General features: G+C 32.6%; 1 protein-coding gene across 6 annotated transcripts in view; it reads left to right on the forward strand.

The window, feature by feature from the left end:
* Positions 1–3,548: 3,548 nt before the first annotated feature.
* Positions 3,549–20,241, forward strand: part of LOC114191677 (exportin-7-like) — a 42,578-nt gene continuing 25,885 nt past the window's right edge. Inside the window, exons 1-12 of one of the 6 annotated variants that reach the window (XM_028081016.1) lie at positions 3,549–3,708; positions 5,641–5,738; positions 5,831–5,894; positions 6,054–6,162; positions 6,357–6,681; positions 7,065–7,225; positions 11,617–11,682; positions 12,472–12,589; positions 12,698–12,807; positions 12,888–12,980; positions 14,678–14,801; positions 16,512–16,579. In XM_028081016.1, the coding sequence (XP_027936817.1) occupies positions 6,441–6,681; positions 7,065–7,225; positions 11,617–11,682; positions 12,472–12,589; positions 12,698–12,807; positions 12,888–12,980; positions 14,678–14,801; positions 16,512–16,579 (981 nt within the window). In that variant the 5' untranslated portion in view covers positions 3,549–3,708; positions 5,641–5,738; positions 5,831–5,894; positions 6,054–6,162; positions 6,357–6,440. The other 5 variants (XM_028081017.1, XM_028081018.1, XM_028081015.1 and 2 more) reach the window with 5 other exon arrangements.

Here is a 20,241-nt window from a genome sequence, read left to right on the forward strand (position 1 = left end):
AATATATATCAATAAAATTCATACAAACAAAATATAATATAATATATATATATATATATATATATATATATTTATTGTATTGTATTAATTAATAACATGCCATAATATCATTAATTATTAATTCAATAATTTATTTAGTTAGTAAAATTAAGATCACCAAATAGTATTGTATATAGATTTAAGATACCTAACAATGGATAATTTTTTTGAAACTTATTTTCTTGCCTATTCATATTATACGATCAATTATTTATAAGTGAGCGAAAATGAAATTTGCATAAAGAAATAAATTATTATTTTTCTAATCGTTTTCATCTACGTAATTATTCATACTTCATATTTATATATAAATTGATTCTCATTATTCATATTTTTTCTATTTTATTCTTCAAATTCATTTTTAAATTAAAAAAAAAATATGAACTTTACCAGTAACTATTTTTATTTTAATTTTACTGTATTACTTTTTAAACTTAATAATTTTTTCAATTATAAAACTAAGTTAAAATAAATAAAACTAATATAATAAAATTATAAAAATTATTTATATTTACAGTAAAATTATAAATATTTTAAAAATTTATTATTTGGATGAATTTTTTTAATTAAAATAATTATTTTATTAATTTTATCAATTTTTAAAATTTAACTATTTTTTTAATTTGACTTTATTTAAATTTTATTTTTTTATTATAAAACTATCTATAAAATAATTAAAAACCATTATTTATAAAAATATAAAAGTTTTTTATATTTAATTTCTAATCTATAACAATACACAAAGAGATACCTTCTTTCGTCATTTCAATTTTACCCTTAATTATTATTTTAAAAATTAATTATTTTATAAATAATTTATCTGTAAATGTTATTCTAAAAACTTATTTTGTCTTTAACCGTTGTTTTAAAAACTTCTTTTGTATACATATTTTATTTTTTTAATTTTACATTTAACAACTATTTTAATAATTAATTGTATATTTTTTTATTAATCTTAATTTATGAAAATTAAAATTGTGAATACACATAAAATAATAATTATTATATTATTTTTATTATCATAAAAAAATAAATATAATATAATTTAAGATTACAATAACTCAAAAATATTATTTAATCCTAATAAAAAAGAAATAATGCAAAGTTATTATCAATGTATTTTATCGTACGACACATAAAGTTTAGTCTGTTAATGTCTTTGAGAGATAACTATCACTTGGATATATATAATCTTGAAGAAAATCTTTTAGCTTTAGCATTAAAATGACATAAGACACAGAGATTATACAATTAAAGAATAATTTATATAATTAAATTTAATTATGTAAATGATCCCACTTGTCCTTTTCCTATTTTATTTTATCTTTTGATAGTTTGTTATTTTTTTGATAGTTTTTTATATATTTGATATCTTGTGATATTTAGGATATCTTTTGATAGTTTTTTATCTTTTTATCTTTTATATTTTATCTATTCAGGCCTGTAAATACCCAAGTCTACAATAATTGTAATCTTGTTGGAGTCATTAACAAAGTTATTTAATTAAAGAGATATTCTGGCTTGGGTGTCAAGGTTTTTAGCAAAGATGGAGATCTTTCGGGCGAATCTTTTTTGACTTATCAAAAGTTAGGATTTTTCTCGTGTTAATATTATTTGGTTCTTATCAAAGATAAAGGTTTTTGTGGCGAACTTTCCTTAAACTTATCAATCTTGATTGTGGTATCTTGACTTATCAATCCTGGATTGGATTTAGTAGTCTAGACTTGTCTATCTTTGATTGTGGTGTCTGTCCTTTTTTGTTTAGGTTCTTATCAAAAAGGAATTTCTTTGTGGAGAATTTTCCTTTCTTTTGTCAATATGCTTGACACATTTCATCTTTGTCTTATTTCGTGTTCTTTATAATTATAAAATTATAAACTCTTATTTATATGGTTTAAATATTTTGTTATTTTACATAAGTTATTCAAATTCAGAAAAGATAGTAATTTTTCTAGTAAGGATCGTATCACTAGGATCTCATACTCCTCTTACCAAAGACTCCACTTCATTCTTATTTACTTGAGCATTTAATGATTATTAAAGCATTACGATAACTTCCAAGTGAATCCATATATTAATGCATACTCTACTATAAAACACTATTAATTATCCTTAAATTAGTATAAAAAATTCTCCCATCAATTTCATACAACCAATCTCAATTTGATCTTATACACCAATCATTTCATAAGCAACAATCCACATTTTGCCACAAATCATCATAATTAAGCATAAGAATGACTACTAGACTATGATGCATTCACTCGACAAAACTATCCATTCGTTAGACGAAAAGTGCACAAATGCCCATTCGTCCAGTGACCAAATGGCTCGGCCAACGCGTGAATCACGAGAACTGACAAAGGTAAATTCCTCCAAAATTTACTCATGAGAGTGTTCGCAATCAATGACTACAAAGTCAGTAAGCTCTCTGACTTTGTATTCACTCAACGAATGTATTCTCGCTCAACAACTACAAAGTCAATAAGTTCTCTAACTTTGTATTCGCCCAACGAGTGTATTCTCGTTACAAAGTCAGTAACTCCATGACTTTGTATTCGCTCAACGAGTATATTCTCGCTAAGCTTCTATAAAGTCAATAACTTCCTGACTTTGTATTCGCTCAATGAGCACCCACTAGACCAACAAGTCTGCATAATTTTGTAAAATATGATTATGCATAATTATATCAATCTAGTCAAATTTATGTAGTCCAATAATCATCACAAATGTCCCAAATCACACCAAACTCAATTTAACCACAATCATCAATGTCAATTGATCTCAAATGCAATACCAATTCACCCAATTATTTTTATGTACTAAACATCAAACCAAGACTAAAAAATTCACACAATCATGTATCTTTTTACAAATCAAACACACAGGCAGATCATAATAGAATCATACCAATTAGTATTTAAGTGTTTTTATAACTAAAACTAAGAAAACATTGCAATTACCTTCCCTTATGTATGAGATAACTTAGACAGGTAAAACAATATCAAACCTCTTTCAAGCTATCTGAGCGCACAAACTCAACTTAAAAACAACACAAACATGATCACGGTATACCAGTATAACCACTAATCAACAGAGACTCATAAAGATGACCCAGACACCACATGAGCTAGAATCACTCACATGCGAACTAGAATTACTTTATAGTTTATTAATATTTTTTATTTTAATAATTAAAATTTTGACTATAATAAAAAAATGAACATGTGTTTCTCAAGGATTTTATAATCTTTTTGAAAAATTGTTTCGATATTTTCATTTTCAGGAATGAAAGAAAATGTTTTGAAATTGAGACATCCTCGGTGGATACTAACAAACATATATATTCATGGAAAAGAAAAGAAAGAAGCTGTTTTTATTATCTGGTCTGCGCAACCTAAAGTCTCAAGAAATTCCGCGATATGGGGTCCACGCACAGAAGAAAGAAAAAGAAAAGTTAAAATGAAAACAAAAAAAGGTGTGTGGCAAATTGTCCTATAAAAATAAAAATTTCTAAACAACCAAAACCTCGTTTGGGTTTTTCCTCATTCTCAAAATTCCGAAACTCATAGCCCTCTTTCTCATCCTTTCAGCACCACACTCTCCCACGCTGGTTTTGAACTCAAAATCTCTGCGAACTTGCTCTTGCAATCGCCATTGATATTTTCTGTACGAACCTTCTTGACAATCTTTGAATGTCCTTTTACAGTTTTCCCTACAACGCTAGATGTTTATGTCTGTGTGTTTATGCTTGGATTATTAGGTTTGTGTTGTTTGGATTTTTTTTTAATCCTCGCTTCTGACATGTGTTAAACGCTATAATTGATCATCGACTTTGAAACACTTTACTTAGTTGAATATGCGCTTGCTTTTGTCTTATCTTAATCAAAATATGTCTATTGCTGTGGTCCGAAACTGTACTCTAGGTGTGTTTAGTGCTGTCAAATTTGTGGTGATAATAATACGTTTCTTTATTGTTTCTTTATTGTTTTTGGGGTTTGGTAAACATTTTCTTTTCTGTCGCTTTGTTAGCTCCTGATGATCAGTGTGTTTGTGTTCTAGCATTGTGTTTGGATTACTTCAGACCTTCGATTGACTCAGTTTGTTGTCACCATATTATGCGGCTTGGTGAAAAGGGATTGTCCATGCACGGAAGAAAGGGGAATTGACGTGCTTATGGTGGGCAGGGTTGTGTGTGTATTGATATTTGTTGAGATATTTTTAGGAACTTTCAAATTTTATTCCCATTGGTTTTAATTCTCTATATTGGCCGTATCTTAGAGAATTGTGAAGACTGAGATAGGAATCAAGCAATTTGCATATGTTTGCTTTAAAATTAAAAAAAAATATTTCTTATGTGATTACATGCTATTTTTAACACGTGAATTTATTGGCAAATTTATTTTCTGGAACGTGTTAATTGTAGAGGACTAGAACTGGTTGTGATTATCTACACGCCCTTTTCATTGCATATTGCAAATTAGATGACTTTGCTTTGTCTACTATTGTAATAAAAAGGTGCTAAAACAGGATGTTTCGCTTTAATAAAGTCTGCATAAAGGCATTAGCATTAGAAGGTTGAGTTGTTATCCGATCACATCTATTTGTTGCCTTTGGCTTGGCAGCTTATGCATGCACGGTGTGGGTCCAATTCAGTGAAGTGTCAATTTGCAGATTAACATTTACTGATTGTTGATTTTAGAGCTTAGTAAATTGCTAAAAGGCTGTATTATTCTCAATTTGCATTTCTAAATTATAATGGTGATTTTAGAAGGTGTCTTTGGTAGATCTATATAGAGTTGATGTGCTGTATGTATACGTATTGTGTTAGCCATCGTTGATATAATTTTTGGCAATCCCTTTTCTCTTCCATTTATGTCTCTCCTTTCTCACTATTTTATTTGTTATGAATAGTTAATACAAGTGCTCAGAAATAGAATAAATATTCAATTCTTAAACTATTTGTAATTAATAATAAAAACCTGTAGTACCGATAGAAAACGTACGAGTAGCTGCTGCTGCTAATATTTACAGTAAGGGAAAAAAAGAAAAAGAATAACTGATAGTGACTAAGAAGAAGAAAATAGATAGTGGGTGAAAAAGAAAGAGCTAAACAAAGAAAGGCAAATATATGTGAAAGTGGAAGGAGAAAGACCAAAGGAGCCCGAAAAAAGAAAAAGAAACAGAGCACAAAAATGACGAAAGAAATCTGTAGGAGTGAACTGAGCAGGTAAAAAAAAATGGAGTGGGTCACTGAAGAAAAAGAAGAGATAGCTTGGAGAGTGGTTATGTGCGGGAGAGGAGAAGAATGAAGGGGTCAATACAAGGTGTGTATAACACAGTGACTTAAATCTGGTATAGTGCACTATTTGTCACTATTGATAGCCTAATTAGATACCGTCTTCAAAACTTGGCAATTACTCATTCGCCGTGGATTTATCCCTTTTTTAAGTGTGTATTGACCAAAATATGACTTGCTAATAGATGCTAACGAAGGTTCATATAGGTATTTATTATTGCAAAACAATCATATTTTATGCCAATAACTTCAATGACTGATTTTGATTTCTATCTCTTGCCATACCCACTTTTTACGGGAAGAAAATGAACATTCTTGCCACTATGTTATACAATATTAACTTGATTAAGGAAGGTGAGGGATCGACGTACCTTTCATCGAGTATGAGTTGCATCTTGTTGTAAGTACATTTTCTTCTTTTAGAGTTAAAGTCTAGCTTCATTTCTGTTTTTGGGGAAATGCCTTGTGATTCATGAGCATCCATTCTTACAGGCGTTGACACGAGTTATGTTTACCATGGTTTGATGATGTTGCTCTTATGGTCTTAACAAGATTGGTTAGAATTCAGAACAATTTCTTGATAATGATCAAGACAATGCCAGTTGTTTACATGTTTCTGTATTTTTTCTATCACGTGGTTGAAAAACAGGTGTTTTTTAATTGAAAGGTTCCATATTATGAATTACATTTTAAATAATTTCTCTTTTTTTGTCAGGACTGCACTGATCATTTTACTTGGACAAGTGCTATTGTAGCTGGATTTGATGGCGAATTCTGCTGTGATCCTTTTATACAGAGCTATCTTTGTATTTTAGAGTATACTTGTAATTGAAACAGTTTCAGATTTGAAAACATTATCTTGTACACCTGTAAACATTTAATATTTAGTGTTACTATATCAAATTTTATCAACTTTGGTGTTGTGTGATGCTTGTATTGAACTGATTCTTGCTTTAGTTTCTTTTGTGTGTTTCCACCACCTCTAAATATATGCTTGAATTCACATGAAATCTTGTAGATATATATTGGTTATACGTGGGAAAAAGTAGAAGAACTGACTTCTTCATCTGAATTGTTGGATACACTTCGTACATAGTGAAGAATGGAGACTTTAGCTCAGCTGGAAGCAATGTGCGAGAGGCTTTATAACTCGCAGGATTCTGTTGAAAGAGCGCAAGCGGAAAGCACACTGAAATGCTTTTCCTTAAACAGTGACTACATTTCGCAGTGCCAATATGTTCTGGATAATGCATCCTCTCCCTATGCATTGATGTTGGCAAGTTCGAGCTTGTTGAAGCAAGTGACTGAGCAAAGCCTTCCTTTACAGCTCCGGATTGATATTCGTAATATTCTTGCTTGCAGATGATTATGACTAGGAGTATTTTAGGGGCTGTGCATATTTGGCTTGGGTCTGCGGGACAAAAAATACATTATTTGTCTATTTCCTAAACAGAATTTACTGAGTGACGTTTCAGCATCATGAGTTACATTCTAAGATACCAGTTGACTTAATTTTGCATGCATTGAAGTCTCTTTTCCAAAATTGGCATAAACTTATTTTGTGGATAATCTGACTTTTCTCTTATTTCTTTTTCCAGTTGTGTTTGGGGAATTTGGGTTCAGTATATTCAATTACCTTGCTGTCAATTTTCCCTCACTGTGGTTGCTCCATTTCCTATTCTCTTTTAACCCAAATTGATTAGATTGTTATTTTTTTTTTTTGAAGGAAACTACCTCATAAATTATCTGGCAAGCAAAGGACCAGAACTGGAGCCCTTTGTTCTTGGATCCTTGATCCAACTCTTCTGTCGCATTACAAAGTTTGGTTGGCTTGATGATGACAAATTCAGGGAAGTTGTTAAGGAGGCAATGAACTTCTTGAGTCAGGTGACATGATGAACATTAGAATTTGATATGGAAGTCCATATATTTCTGGTGTGTTTTGTTTTGGCATCCAGTAAAATGCATAAAACATTAAAATGTACGGCTTTGATTTGTTATTTTACTGTGCTATTTAGCATCTCGTGACTTTTGATTTTAGATTCTATCCCTCAAATTAATTATAAAGTAGTTGTAGGGTCTATGCTTTTTTACCATGCTTAGGTTTCTTGTATTATTCTTCAAATATGCTTGTTGCCCTTGTGGTTTTTTAGAAGTTGAAATTGCTTGAGTTTTATGTTTTTTCCCTTGGACTTTGCACAACTTCTTTGCAAAATGGTGGAAATTATGTATAAGAATTCTGGATTATTTTTGAAATCTATGGCAGCAGCCGGCACCAAGAGCCAAGGCTTCAAATTTTGTTTGGTCTTAAATAATTAAAGGGGTTAGTGCTAGTAACATGATAAGGATTATGTAAATGTTACAATAAAACGCTGTTTCTAGAATTATTTTTGCAGACTTATCTTTTGGTCTGTGGTGAACTTTGGTCATGGGGTTTCAAAAAATAACCAGCTGCATGTATTGAGTGGTGAAGTTTGCGATTCCATTCAAACACATGTTTGTATATGTATTTTATTGCTTTTTAAGACTACATATTGATTTGCTCTCTCCTTCACCATCTACTACATGAAAAACTTGAACTATAGGAAAATCACGTTGTTACAAAATAAATATACAATACAACTACGCTTGCTTTCCCTTATTCTCCTTGAAGAACTTGTTTTTGGTGCACCCATTGGAAATAAACATTTTTCTAAGATTTGTTTTCTTTTGATGAAGCCTTTGTAATGATGGAAATGATGTATTTTTAGGACTTATAGCAAAGGGGAAGTTGGTTGATATATTTAAGATATTGATAGTTAGGTAGGGAGTTAAATAATATGAGAAAGCACCGATGAAAGAAAACAAAGTGACAAACATGATCGCAAACCGAGCAAACCAGCACGAGTGAAGAAATCGCGATGAACAAGGACAAACGGAGACAAAGGTGAACAAATCAAACGAACAATATGAATGCAATCAACAAAGGCAATTGACCTAGACCGGCGAATTGATTCGAAAAACTGAAACGAATGGAATCGACGAACAGAATCAAAAGAAGCTGGCGAACTGATTCAGTGACTGACTGAATCGGCAAACGACGAAATGAACTTGCGAATGCAATCAATAAACTCAAACAGTAAACGCAAACAGTGAATAAATTCACACAGCGACAAACTCAAACAACAAACTCAATTGACGAGTGAAAATCACACATGGAATAGAAGCGGAAGGACAAGAAGCATATCAACAATCATCTAGTAACTAGGATCGGTGAAGAAAAATCTCTAGATACCATCTTAGATAACTGGAGCCGAGAGAAGGAGAAGATGAACAGTGAATAGAACTGTTTTATTTATCTGAACTAGTTAAGTCATGTACAGAGAAACTATTTGTAGGAAACTGATTTCTGTTAGTAATAACAGAACCTTACAAACTATACATGATAATAGAGAAAATACAGTGCTGTACAGAATACAAAGAACTATCAACACCAGTACTCTAATACAACAATGTAGGTTTGTGTGGGGGGTCACTGTAGTAGCTGTAGGCAGCAGAGAGGAATGATGTTGAACATTTTCTGAAGTCATGGATCACTATGTTCTTGATACCATATTGAATGAAAGAACTATTATTAAGCATGAATGTGCGCATACATAGAAGGTGCTACAATTCTGTCATAGAAGCATATATGTAGGTAAAAAAATTACAATTTTTATCAAGAAAAGACAAAAAAGTGATAACATTGCAAGCATTACAATGCTTGATATTTCTTATGTAGTTGGATTTGTTACTCAATTCATGCAGAATGATCAAACTGATCATTGCAATGCTATAATTGACATTCTCAGATATTTAAAAAGGGCTTTGGGTCAAGGACCCTTGTATAAGAAGGGAAATACTCAAATTATAGGATATTGTGATGAACTATCCCATTGACAAGAGATCTACATTATACTTTGTGTTCCTTTGAAGGAATGTTCTCTCGTAGAAGAGCAAGAAACAAAATGTCGTTTCCTAGTCCACTGGACAAGCTGAATATAAATACATGGTTTTGGTCGCTTGTGTAAACTACTTTAAGTGTTTAAATTTTGTGAAGTTGAGCAGATGAAGTTGTATTGTATTCTGATTGTTAGAAGTGGCTTTAAGCCTAACTCAACCTCACAAAACTGGCTTTTAAGGTGAGGTTTTCACCTCACTTATTTATTATGAAATTGCCTTATCTCTAGTCGATGTGGGACTTCCAACACACCCCCTTACGCCGAGGTATATACATCTCGTGCCGATGTGGGACTTCCAACACATCCCCTCACACCGAGGTATATACATCTCGTGCGTGGGACTAGAAATCAATGGGTGGTCCGTTAGCGGCCCGATAACCGGGGGAACAAAATGTTCAAGAAATCTCGCTAGGATAGACTTTCTTTTAAGCAATGGCTCTGATACCATGTTAGAAGTAGGCTTTAAGCCTAATTCAACCCCACAAAACCGACTTTTATGGTGAGATTTGCACGTCACTTATATATTATGAAATTGCCCACTTCTAATATCGGCACGAGATGTATATACCTCGGCATGAGGAAGTGTGTTGGAAGTCCCACATCGACTAGATATGAGGTAATTTTATAATATATAAGTGAGGTGTAAACCTCACCTTAAAAGCCGGTTTTGTGGGGTTGAGTTAGGCTTAAAGCCCACTTTTAACATGGTATCAAAGCCATTGTTTAAAAAAAAGTCTATCATAGTGAGATTTCTTGGACATTCTGTTCCACCTGCTATCGGGCCGCTAACGGACCACTATTGATTTCTAGTCCCACGCACGAGATGTATATACCTCGGCGTGAGGGGGTGTGTTGGAAGTCCCACATTGGCACGTATATACCTCTACGTGAGAGGGTGTATTGGAAGTCCCACATCGACTAGAGATAAAGCAATTTCATAATATATAAGTGAGGTGCAAACTTCATCTTAAACGCCAGTTTTGTGGGGTTGAGTTAGGCTTAAAGCCCACTTCTAACTCTGATAATCAAGCAGTCCTTTATATTGCCTTCAATCCAGTGTTTCATGAGATAATCAAGCACATAGAGATCAATTACCATTTTGTTAGGTTTGGTATAGTATATAAGAGAAAAAATAAATAAGGGAATGTGCCAGTTGTAACTGACTATTATGAACAATCCAGGATTAGTTGTGGGTGGGGGGTTTTTTGAAAGGGAAAAAGTTCAGGAGAATTGTGGAGAGTGATGTTATCTCGAACAACCTCAGTGTGGGAAAGTGTACCATTTCTATACCTACTACATTGGTAGGTGTAGAATTGGAAATAAGCAATAAAGATTTACCAGACAGAGTCTTGTCTCCAGCTATAATTCATAGTTCTATCATAGTTGTTATCCAAAGAACTTACTATGGGATTTATCAGCTTGAAGATGTTCTAGCTAAGTCTTTGAGAGGGCATAGAATTTAGTTTATATGTTCCAAGTGTGGTGCATACAATTTATATGATCCAAGTTGAGGGGGAGTATTGAAATTGTGTTTATTATTTTATCTTACAACTTTCATGAAGTTGCTATCTAGCCTAAGCATGAATTTATGATATCGAGATTTGCTATTGTAGAAATTGATTCAGGAAAATCTATTCAAACCATGTTAATTCTTGTTTGTGTAATAATCTTCTTCTAGGTTCTCATTTTTGTTGTTCGTTTCTTTTTGGAGTTTGTGGTGGATGTTTCTAGGTTTAGTGAACTTGGGTTATAATTCCACAATTGCTACATATAGCTACTTGGTGATTATGTCAGTATATACTTAATTTTATTTTGTGATTGATACATATATCATGTATCCTTTAAGTGGATATTTTGTCCGTATGTCTTACTTTTCTTGTCTTTGGTATGTGTTCTGATTACAAAATTGAGGTCCCATAATTTGTTGGCTCTTAATAGCGGAGTTTAATGGTCTAATCGTCAATGAAAATTTTTAGGGTGATTGTCTCGTATCCCATACTGGTTGTCCTACCCATAAGAATATTTATAATAAGTTTATATTATTATTCTTGAACAAATATTTTTAATTTTATTGGGAGTATTAACATATCGTAAATTAGATGTAGGATATAACGAAGAAAATTTTGGTTGACAGAAGTTCTATTAACCACCACAATCCACCACGTTGATTAGTTTCTCTGTTACTGTCATGTGGTGTTTGAGGTTTTGATTGTGTACGTGCTGTTTTTACTCTATTTATTATTAATATATCTTCTTTTGATTATTTTGAATTTTAATCTGACCAATTGATACTTTTAGCAGGCACAGCATCATTATGCTATAGGTTTGAGGATATTGTATCAGTTAGTTTCTGAGATAAATCAGGTCAGAATCAATGCTTTATATTTCAACAGGAAGTAATAGCTTGCTTATTAAAAGCTGTGCACTTGCTGTATATGTGTTATTCTTCAGCCCTCAAAGCATTTGTTTTGCACTTCTTAGGACTACACTTTTATTTTGTTGTGTTTTTTTTTTGTTGTTGATTTGTTTTTGTATGCTTTGCCCGAAGTCAATGATGGTTTTGTCTTTGTTATAAATTTTCTGGTATTAGTTTTCTGTACCTTCACACTTGAGTAAACTTTGAGATTTGAGCATCTATTATATGAGTATTAGGAACTATTTGTCTGCATTGTGTCTGCTTTGTTTGGCTGCTATCTGGGAGACTGATTGACATGGGATGTCAAAAGTGAGTTGTCAATATTGACATCATATTGTGTTCTTATATGGTTTAGTACAGTGACATGGTCCTCATTTTAACTCGTATCCACCATTTTGGCATTGGGAAGGGTTAATGCGTAGACAGCAGACTTGATGCCTCTGAAGAGTAGTAATGTCGACACTGAACAAAATTACCGCAGAAAAACTTGAGCTTAGATACTGTAGAAGCACCCATTGTTTTTATTATTTTTATTTCATTGTTGGTGTTTGATTCATAGCTTGTGCTACAAAATATTCCTTAAATTTTGTACTGTGGCTGTACATATTCTCTTGCAAGACATTGAATTGCATTATTTATTTTGATATCTCCGTATCAAACTAAATATTATATTTGCTTACAACTTCTTTGCTGATATTGTTTTTGTTACTTTTATTTATTTTATTATGTATTTTCAGCACAATCCTGGATTACCTGCTGCTCGGCAACGTAGGATAGCTAGCTCTTTCAGGGATCACTCACTTTTTCAGATATTCCGGATATCATTAACTTCTCTCTTGCAGTTAAAATCTGATGGTATATCATATATTTGTTATGAACATGATTGTACTCATTTTCAAAGTTTTAAACTGATGCCAGTGCTTTGAATTTAGTAATCTTGCTTCGTTTTTGTAAAAAATTCAGTTGGGAGCAAGTTGCAGGAACTTTCTCTTATGCTTTCTCTTAGTTGTTTATCATTTGATTTTATGGGGACATCATATGATGAAAGTTCAGATGAAATTGGTACTGTTCAGGTATAATCTGTGTACATAGATAGTTGTTTGCTTTTGTCTAGTCTGCAGTTCTTGATCTTAAATTGGCATTGGTTGTGCAGGTTCCATCGGCATGGAAGCCTACCCTGGAGGATTCCTCAACTCTGCAAATATTTTTTGATTATTATGCATTGAATCAATTTTTTTCGAAAGAGGTTCGTTTATGTTAGTTTATTCCATTTGACAGTGGAGTCAGTGCTTCAGACTTTTATGATAAAGTTTTTGTTTACCGCTGCATTTTGTTTGATTTTTCAAGGAATTAACCTCACTTTTATTAACTTAGGATTTTGTTTTGTGTAAAGAATATTATTCGAGATCTTAGGACCTTTCTTTGTTGCATATATTTTCTGGATAAAGTATAATTTTTTTGAATTCCAGATGCAAAATTAGAGAGTAAATTTGATGAAATTCTTTATTTCTTAATATGATTAGGAATAGTATTTATATAGTTACAGGAAGTTCGAATCAGTTGCCATTTGCAGCTGTTATGACTGCCGATTATATATATATATATATATATATATATATCTGAAGGCCTAGTACTACAATGCATAGGCCCAATAGTACAGTTATACTTCTAGGTTTCTACAAGTACAGTATATCTCTCATAGAATTAAATTGAGTATTTGTGGCCAAGGGGGGAATGTATTCTGGTTCATGTCAGCTCTTATATAATCGTGGTCTCCTGGATATGAATTATTTTAAATCCTGTTGTCATGTACCAGCTCTCCAAAGAGCCTTAGCTTTTATGTGTATGTCTATGATTGGTTTTATACTTTTATATAGTTATCTCCCCATGTTATGCAAGGGTTCTTTGGGATCGAAGTATAGAGTATCAACAATGCAAATCCTACCTCTACATTCTGCTTATATTTAAAGTATGAAAAATGGTTCAGGATTCTGTGGTACATTACCTTGTGAGTCTAACACAAGCAAGGCTGGTGTTTTCCTTTCTTTTTTGCTGTTTTGTTGCTGTTTGATCCTTTTTTCTGTGATAAATGTTAAATAGGTGCGCAGATGCCGCATCTGGTTGAAGACAATAGAATAAAATTTCCTAATCTTGTTATACTATTTCACCCCTACTTTTACTAGGTGCATCACGAGATTTTATTTTCTGCTTGATTTGACTTTACCCATCTATATTATTTTTTTTTCTTTTTGAATGTGATAAACTTGTCTTTCACAAGATGTAATTTATGGTAAAGTATATTTTTTCTCCATATGCCTTATCCTTTATTCCCCTACCCAAGTTATGTAATCTATCAGCCCTTAGCTTCATTACGATGCTTTTGATTTAGGTTTCTTGTTGATAGAGTTGATTTTATCTTCCATAAATGCTTTTGCTTCTGATTGTGGCAAACTTAAATTGTTATTGCTTTCAATACTATGTCATGGTTTGTTCACCTCGTAATCTATAACTGGAATATGCTTGATTTGAGGTCTTGTTTATTGTTAAAATCTTGTTGACTTATCCTACTATATGTATTTTATTGTTCAAGTTTACTGACATTTTGAGGCATTGTGCAATTTGATTCGTAAAATACAATTTATCCTAATATATGTATTTTGATACGAGTGATAGATAAATTGATTCATATTTTAAATGAATTTAGTATTTGGTTGTTGTCCTTTTATTTTGTATCTATAACATAAATGCATGCGAGCTTCTCTAAGGTTTTTTGCATTTGATCCTTTGTTCCTAGAGATCTATTATAATGGCAAAATTATGTATGCAAAAAAATTACTGATTCATTTTGTTTATTCCCCAACTTCCATTTCTTAATCTATGTAGGTGTGTAACCTCATTTCTTTATATTGGTGGTTTCCCATTATTTGTTGTTATTAATTGTAGGCTTTGGAGTGCCTGTTGCGTCTTGCTTCTACTAGACGATCATTATTTCCCAATGATACTGCTCGAATGAAGTTCTTGTCTCACTTGATGCAAGGCACCAAAGAAATTCTGCAAACTGGAATAGGTAAATTTGATTTACAGTTATTTGGCTTTGCCTTGATGATAACAGTGTATAATGATTTTGGAACATTGGTTCCATAATTATTATCTAAAAATTGGTGCTAGTTTTTGGTTATTGAATTAAATCTGATACTTTCCTCTAATAATGGTTGTCAATAGTAAATGTTGATGTGGAGCGATCACCCTTGAAAAATCCATTTCAATATAGCAGTGGACCACTATTCTGCCTTTTCTTTTCATTGTACCTTATGATGCACAAATCTGCTACACATATTGTATACAGTATGATGTGAATCAGATATAGTGATACAATCATTCTACAAATAACAGGATATGATATGCGCAAAATACATATTTAAAAATTTATAGAAATTTATAAAACATAATAAATATGTAAGTGGTATTATGCAAATCTAAGTTGAAATATAATTTCTAAGATATTTCCAAAATAAAGAAATTATTAATCATTGTCATTATAAATTACTTTCTATTATTGACATATAAGAATAACACTGTCAATCTCATTACCACTTGAATAATGAAAAGGAGAAAATAAATATTCTGTTAATTACAATCATTATTATTACATTTCAACTCTATTTGTAACATTCACATTCTCTTAAAAAAGGAAATAAAATTTGCTGGAATGAATGCATAGATTCTTGGGATATTTTCTTAGTTATTTTGGTGATATAATTATTCTCCGTTTTTATATTCACATACGTATTTGTTTCTTGTAGTTTTATTGGATATAAATGCTTTAAAAGCTTGGATACTTCACCAACCCGTAATGCTTAGAAATTTTGTTATTGCTATCATTGTTCAATTTATTATATTATGTTTTGTTTAGTTTATCAGTGTCATTGATAGCGGACTATGCTGTCCAGCAAAAACTCTGCCTTGTACAAGTGGATGGAGTTGCATCATATGGCAGATGTGTATTCACATATACAATTAATTATTTAGGGGAAAATAATATGCTATATATGAAACAGAATCAGCCAAATTCCCTCTGTAAATCTATAATTAGGCAATGCCAATTAAAAATGCAATATGCTATACAGGAACGAGAATATGCCATTAATCTTGATCCAAATCAGGTGTTATATCATGGAGACCTTAAAAATATGTGATACGTGTGAAATAAATATATGAATATAGCATAAATTGCATGTTGCCGGAGGTGTTTTTGCTCATTTTCTGTATCTGTTAAAGCTAATCAAGAAAAAAATATCTAGTGTGTCGTTGGATAAACCTTGCTTTGACTGAAGATGCTGAACAAGAAATTCCACAAAGAAAAAGCAGAATATCATAGAAGGAAAATGTGGAACTCTGAGTGAGCATTACTCTTACTGTTATTAGAGGAATTGTGGCGCATATAGCCTACAACTTACTGCATACCTTATTAATAATAAATTGTTAATACATTGAAGCATCAGAATATCTGACTTGGACATTGCTAATTTTTGTACTTGCCTATCGATTACTGCTATATTTAAATTCAATAAGTTAAAATATTAGAGCTTAATGACGTTGCGTGATCCGTTGTATATAAATTTTGTTTAGATATTTGGTTATGAATTTCTTTGTATAACACATCTTTCTTATCACAACAATTATCATAAATATTAGAGCTGAATGTGTGATCCATGTAGCTAAGGATTTGTCTATAAATTTTTTTAGACCTCTGTTGATGAATTACTTTGTATAACAGGTCTTTCTGATCATGATAATTATCATGGCTTTTGTCGACTTCTTGGACGCTTTAAACTCAATTATCAGGTGTGCAATGCTGTTTGTCTTTTTTCATGATCCAAATACATGATCATTCAATCTCTGATGGGTTGTTTTTCCCTTGGATCACCACCTCATGATATTTGTTGACGACCTGTGAATGTAGCTTTAGTTTTATGTGTACAATTCTTGTTGAGTTTTCATGTGTGTTTTCTGTAGTGTCTTCCAAAAGAATGTCTATCCAATTTAATGTGTCTTGTTGGATCCTGCTGAACAGGATTATGGGCTCTGTTGATTATTGATTTATTATCACAGTAGAGTTTCATAGGTCCATCACAATCAATCTTCAAGTCTTCCAAGTTATTGCAACCAAAGCAATTGACGAATAACTTGTGCTATTGCTTGAAATTTAACTACTACACGAGATTGAGCTACAACTTTTTTGTTTTACTTCTCTAAGTTAGCAAGCTTCTCCAAGTATAATATCCAGATTTTTGTTGGGATATAAAAATACCTTTTGGAGTGGGACACTTGAATTCTAAAAGAATATTTCAACCTGAGACTTTTATCTCAAACTACTTTTCTAAATGTTGACTCAAGAGTCGTTGTTCCTTCCAATCATCCCAGAAACATTGATATCAAGGTACACTAAGAATACAGTTACTCCCCTTGAAGTTGAGTTTAATATATATATATATATATATATATATATATATATATATATATATATATATATATATATATATATATATATATATATATATATATTTCCTGCTCAGGATCCCCATGCAAGAAATAATTCTTCTCATCGAACCATTGTCCAATTTTTCTTTGATGAACTATTGATCTATCTCTATATGCTTTATCCTATCATGCTCAATTGGATTCTGAGTAATACTAATAACTGATTTATTATCATGATAAAAGTTCATAGGTTCTTCACAATTTGCTTTTAGATCATTGAAAATAATTTTCAACCATAACAATTTGTTGTTAGTTGAATATTAATTGCAATATTAAAAGTTCTTGGTAGTACATTAAATGTATTATTAGAAGTTATTAGAAGCTCTTAGAAGATTCTAGAGATCTCTTGTAATTATTACTTTAAGGTTTGAGATCTCTATAAATAGAGAAGTTGATGTACTGTTTTAGAGAATTAACAAAATAGTAAAATCCTCTTTCTTTCAGATTATTCCTTTCAAGTTGGTATCAGAGCTCCTGATCTAGGGAGCCATGCTTCCGCATTTCTTCTTTTACGTCTTAGTTACGGTTCTCCTTAGTGCTATCCGAAGTGCAGCCATTTCTTTTAATTATTGTTGCTACTGCATCACTGCTATCGTCATCGCTGCTGTTGTTGTCGCTGCTATTGTTGTCGCTGCTGCATCATTGCTGTTGTTGTTCCATCACAGCTGCTGTCGCTGTTTCATCACAGCTGTTGCATTGCTGCCATCATTGCTGCTGTCGCATTGCTGCCATCATTGTTGTTGTCACGCTGTTGCGTTGATGTCACTTTCTGTCTTACCTTTCATTTGCAGTTAGGAGAGACCTAAGGAAGTCCTATCATTTATTTTTTTTGGCATGGCAACTTCTCTAAGCAAAGCCGATCTTCCACAATTGCTGGATGACAACCGCCTTAATGGTCGAAATGATCTGCAATGGGTTCAATTTATCAGACGCACGTACGGTAAGACTCAATCATATTGAAGGAGAGGCCATTTCCCCGGATAATCCCAATTTTCAGATTTGGGATAATGATGACTCATGAATCATTACATGGTTATGGAGATCCATGACTACAGAGATATGTAAAAATTATATGTTCTACTCTAGTGCTTGCGAAATTTGGGAGGACCTTGCAACTGCTTATTCTATGCGACATGACATCTCTACGTGGTATGAGTTAGAAAGCAAGATCTTTGGTGCCAGGCAAGGAACTCTCTCTATTTCAGAATATTATGGAAAGTTGAAGGGTTTGTGGATTGAGTTGGACCAGTATCAAAACTTGAAGCTTGAGAATAACAAAGATGCTATAACTCTTGCTCAGTTTGTTGAACGATCTCGGATGTTTAAGTTCTTATCAGGATTGAATCCTGAATATGACCTTGTTAGGGCTCAAATTCTTGGAAAGGAAAGACTTCCTTCTCTTTCTGAAGTCTTCTTCATTGTCCGAGGTGAGGAGGCTCGTCAAATGGTCATGATGAATGAGGCCTCCACTGAAGGAGTTGCCATGTTTTCCGGAAAGACTACCAAACCTGGGAATTCAAATCTTGCAAATATTAAATTTAGCTTAAAAGGTAAGGAAGAGCGTTGGTGCTCTCATTGTAAGAAGTCTTGCCACACCAAGGACACTTGCTTCAAGCTACATGGAAAGGAGAAAGCTCTGAATTGTCTAGCGGAATTAAAAGGACAACCCTCAAGGAAAGTTTATCAGGCTTCTTCAGATTCTGAAAATCTTGACAAGACACCTTCCTCTTCAACTGAGGAAGGAATGCCTACACTACGTGCCGAGATTGAACGTCTAAAAACTCTTATGGAGTCAATAAGTAAGCCACCTTTTGGTACTTGCTCTCTAACCATGACTGGTAAGAACTCTAATTCTTCTTTTAACTTTTCTAGAACTTTATGTAAGGACTCTTGGGTTCTTGACTCTAGTGCAACAGACCATATGACCCCTCATTCATCTCTTTTAACGTCATTTGTTACTCTTTCTGATGACCACATTACTATTGCCAATGGGACCCATATCCCAATACATGGACGTGGAAATGTTTCTTATTTTGCCATCTCTTAGTCTTAAAGATGTCCTTTATGTTCCAAAACTATCTAATAACCTTATTTCCATTCGAAAGCTTACTCATGACCTAAATTGTTCCATAACCTTTTCTCCCACTCATTGTATTTTCCAGAATCTTGCCACGGGAAAGACAATTGGAGTTGTTAAGGAACAAGGAGGGTTGTATTGCTTTAACAACTTGGAAACTAAGAATAGTATCGGTAGGCAAACAACTACCTCTTGTCTCTAGTCTTGCACTTCTTTTGAGTCTTCTCAAATTTGGCTTCTCTACCGTTGTCTAGGACATCCGTCCTTTTCTGTTTTAAAGTCTTTGTTCCCTTCCTTGTTCACCATAGAGTTCGTTGAGTCATTTAAATGTGATGTATGTCAAATTGTAAAGCATCATCGTGCCACATATCCTTCTAGTAATACAAAGAGTGTTAAACCTTTTTGATTTGGTTCATTCTGATGTTTGGGGGCTTGCATCAAGCTCTAGTATATCTGGTGCTAAATGGTTTGCCACTTTTATTCATGATTGTATCCGCGTTACATGGGTTTTCCTTATGAAAGAAAAAATTGAAGTTTTTAACTTATTTATTAGATTCTTCCGTATGATAAAAACAAAATTTGGAAAGTTAATTAAACGTTTGCAATTTGAAAATGGAAGGGAATATGTAAACCATGACATGGCTAAATTCATTTTCGAGAATAGTGTTGTTCATGAATTCACATGTGTGGACACACCACAACAAAATGGCGTTGCTGAGAGAAAAAATAGACATCTTCTTACGGGCACTTCTTTTCCAAATGTATGTCCCTAAATCTTATTGGGTAGAGGCTGTCCTTACTGCTGCCTATCTTATCAACTGATTACCTTCTCGGGTTCTAGATAGTCTGAGTCCCATTGAGTCCATATCTTCTTTCTATCCATCTGTTC

The sequence above is a fragment of the Vigna unguiculata genome, chromosome 7 (assembly GCF_004118075.2).
Source record: "Vigna unguiculata cultivar IT97K-499-35 chromosome 7, ASM411807v1, whole genome shotgun sequence".
Taxonomy (NCBI): Eukaryota; Viridiplantae; Streptophyta; class Magnoliopsida; order Fabales; family Fabaceae; genus Vigna; species Vigna unguiculata.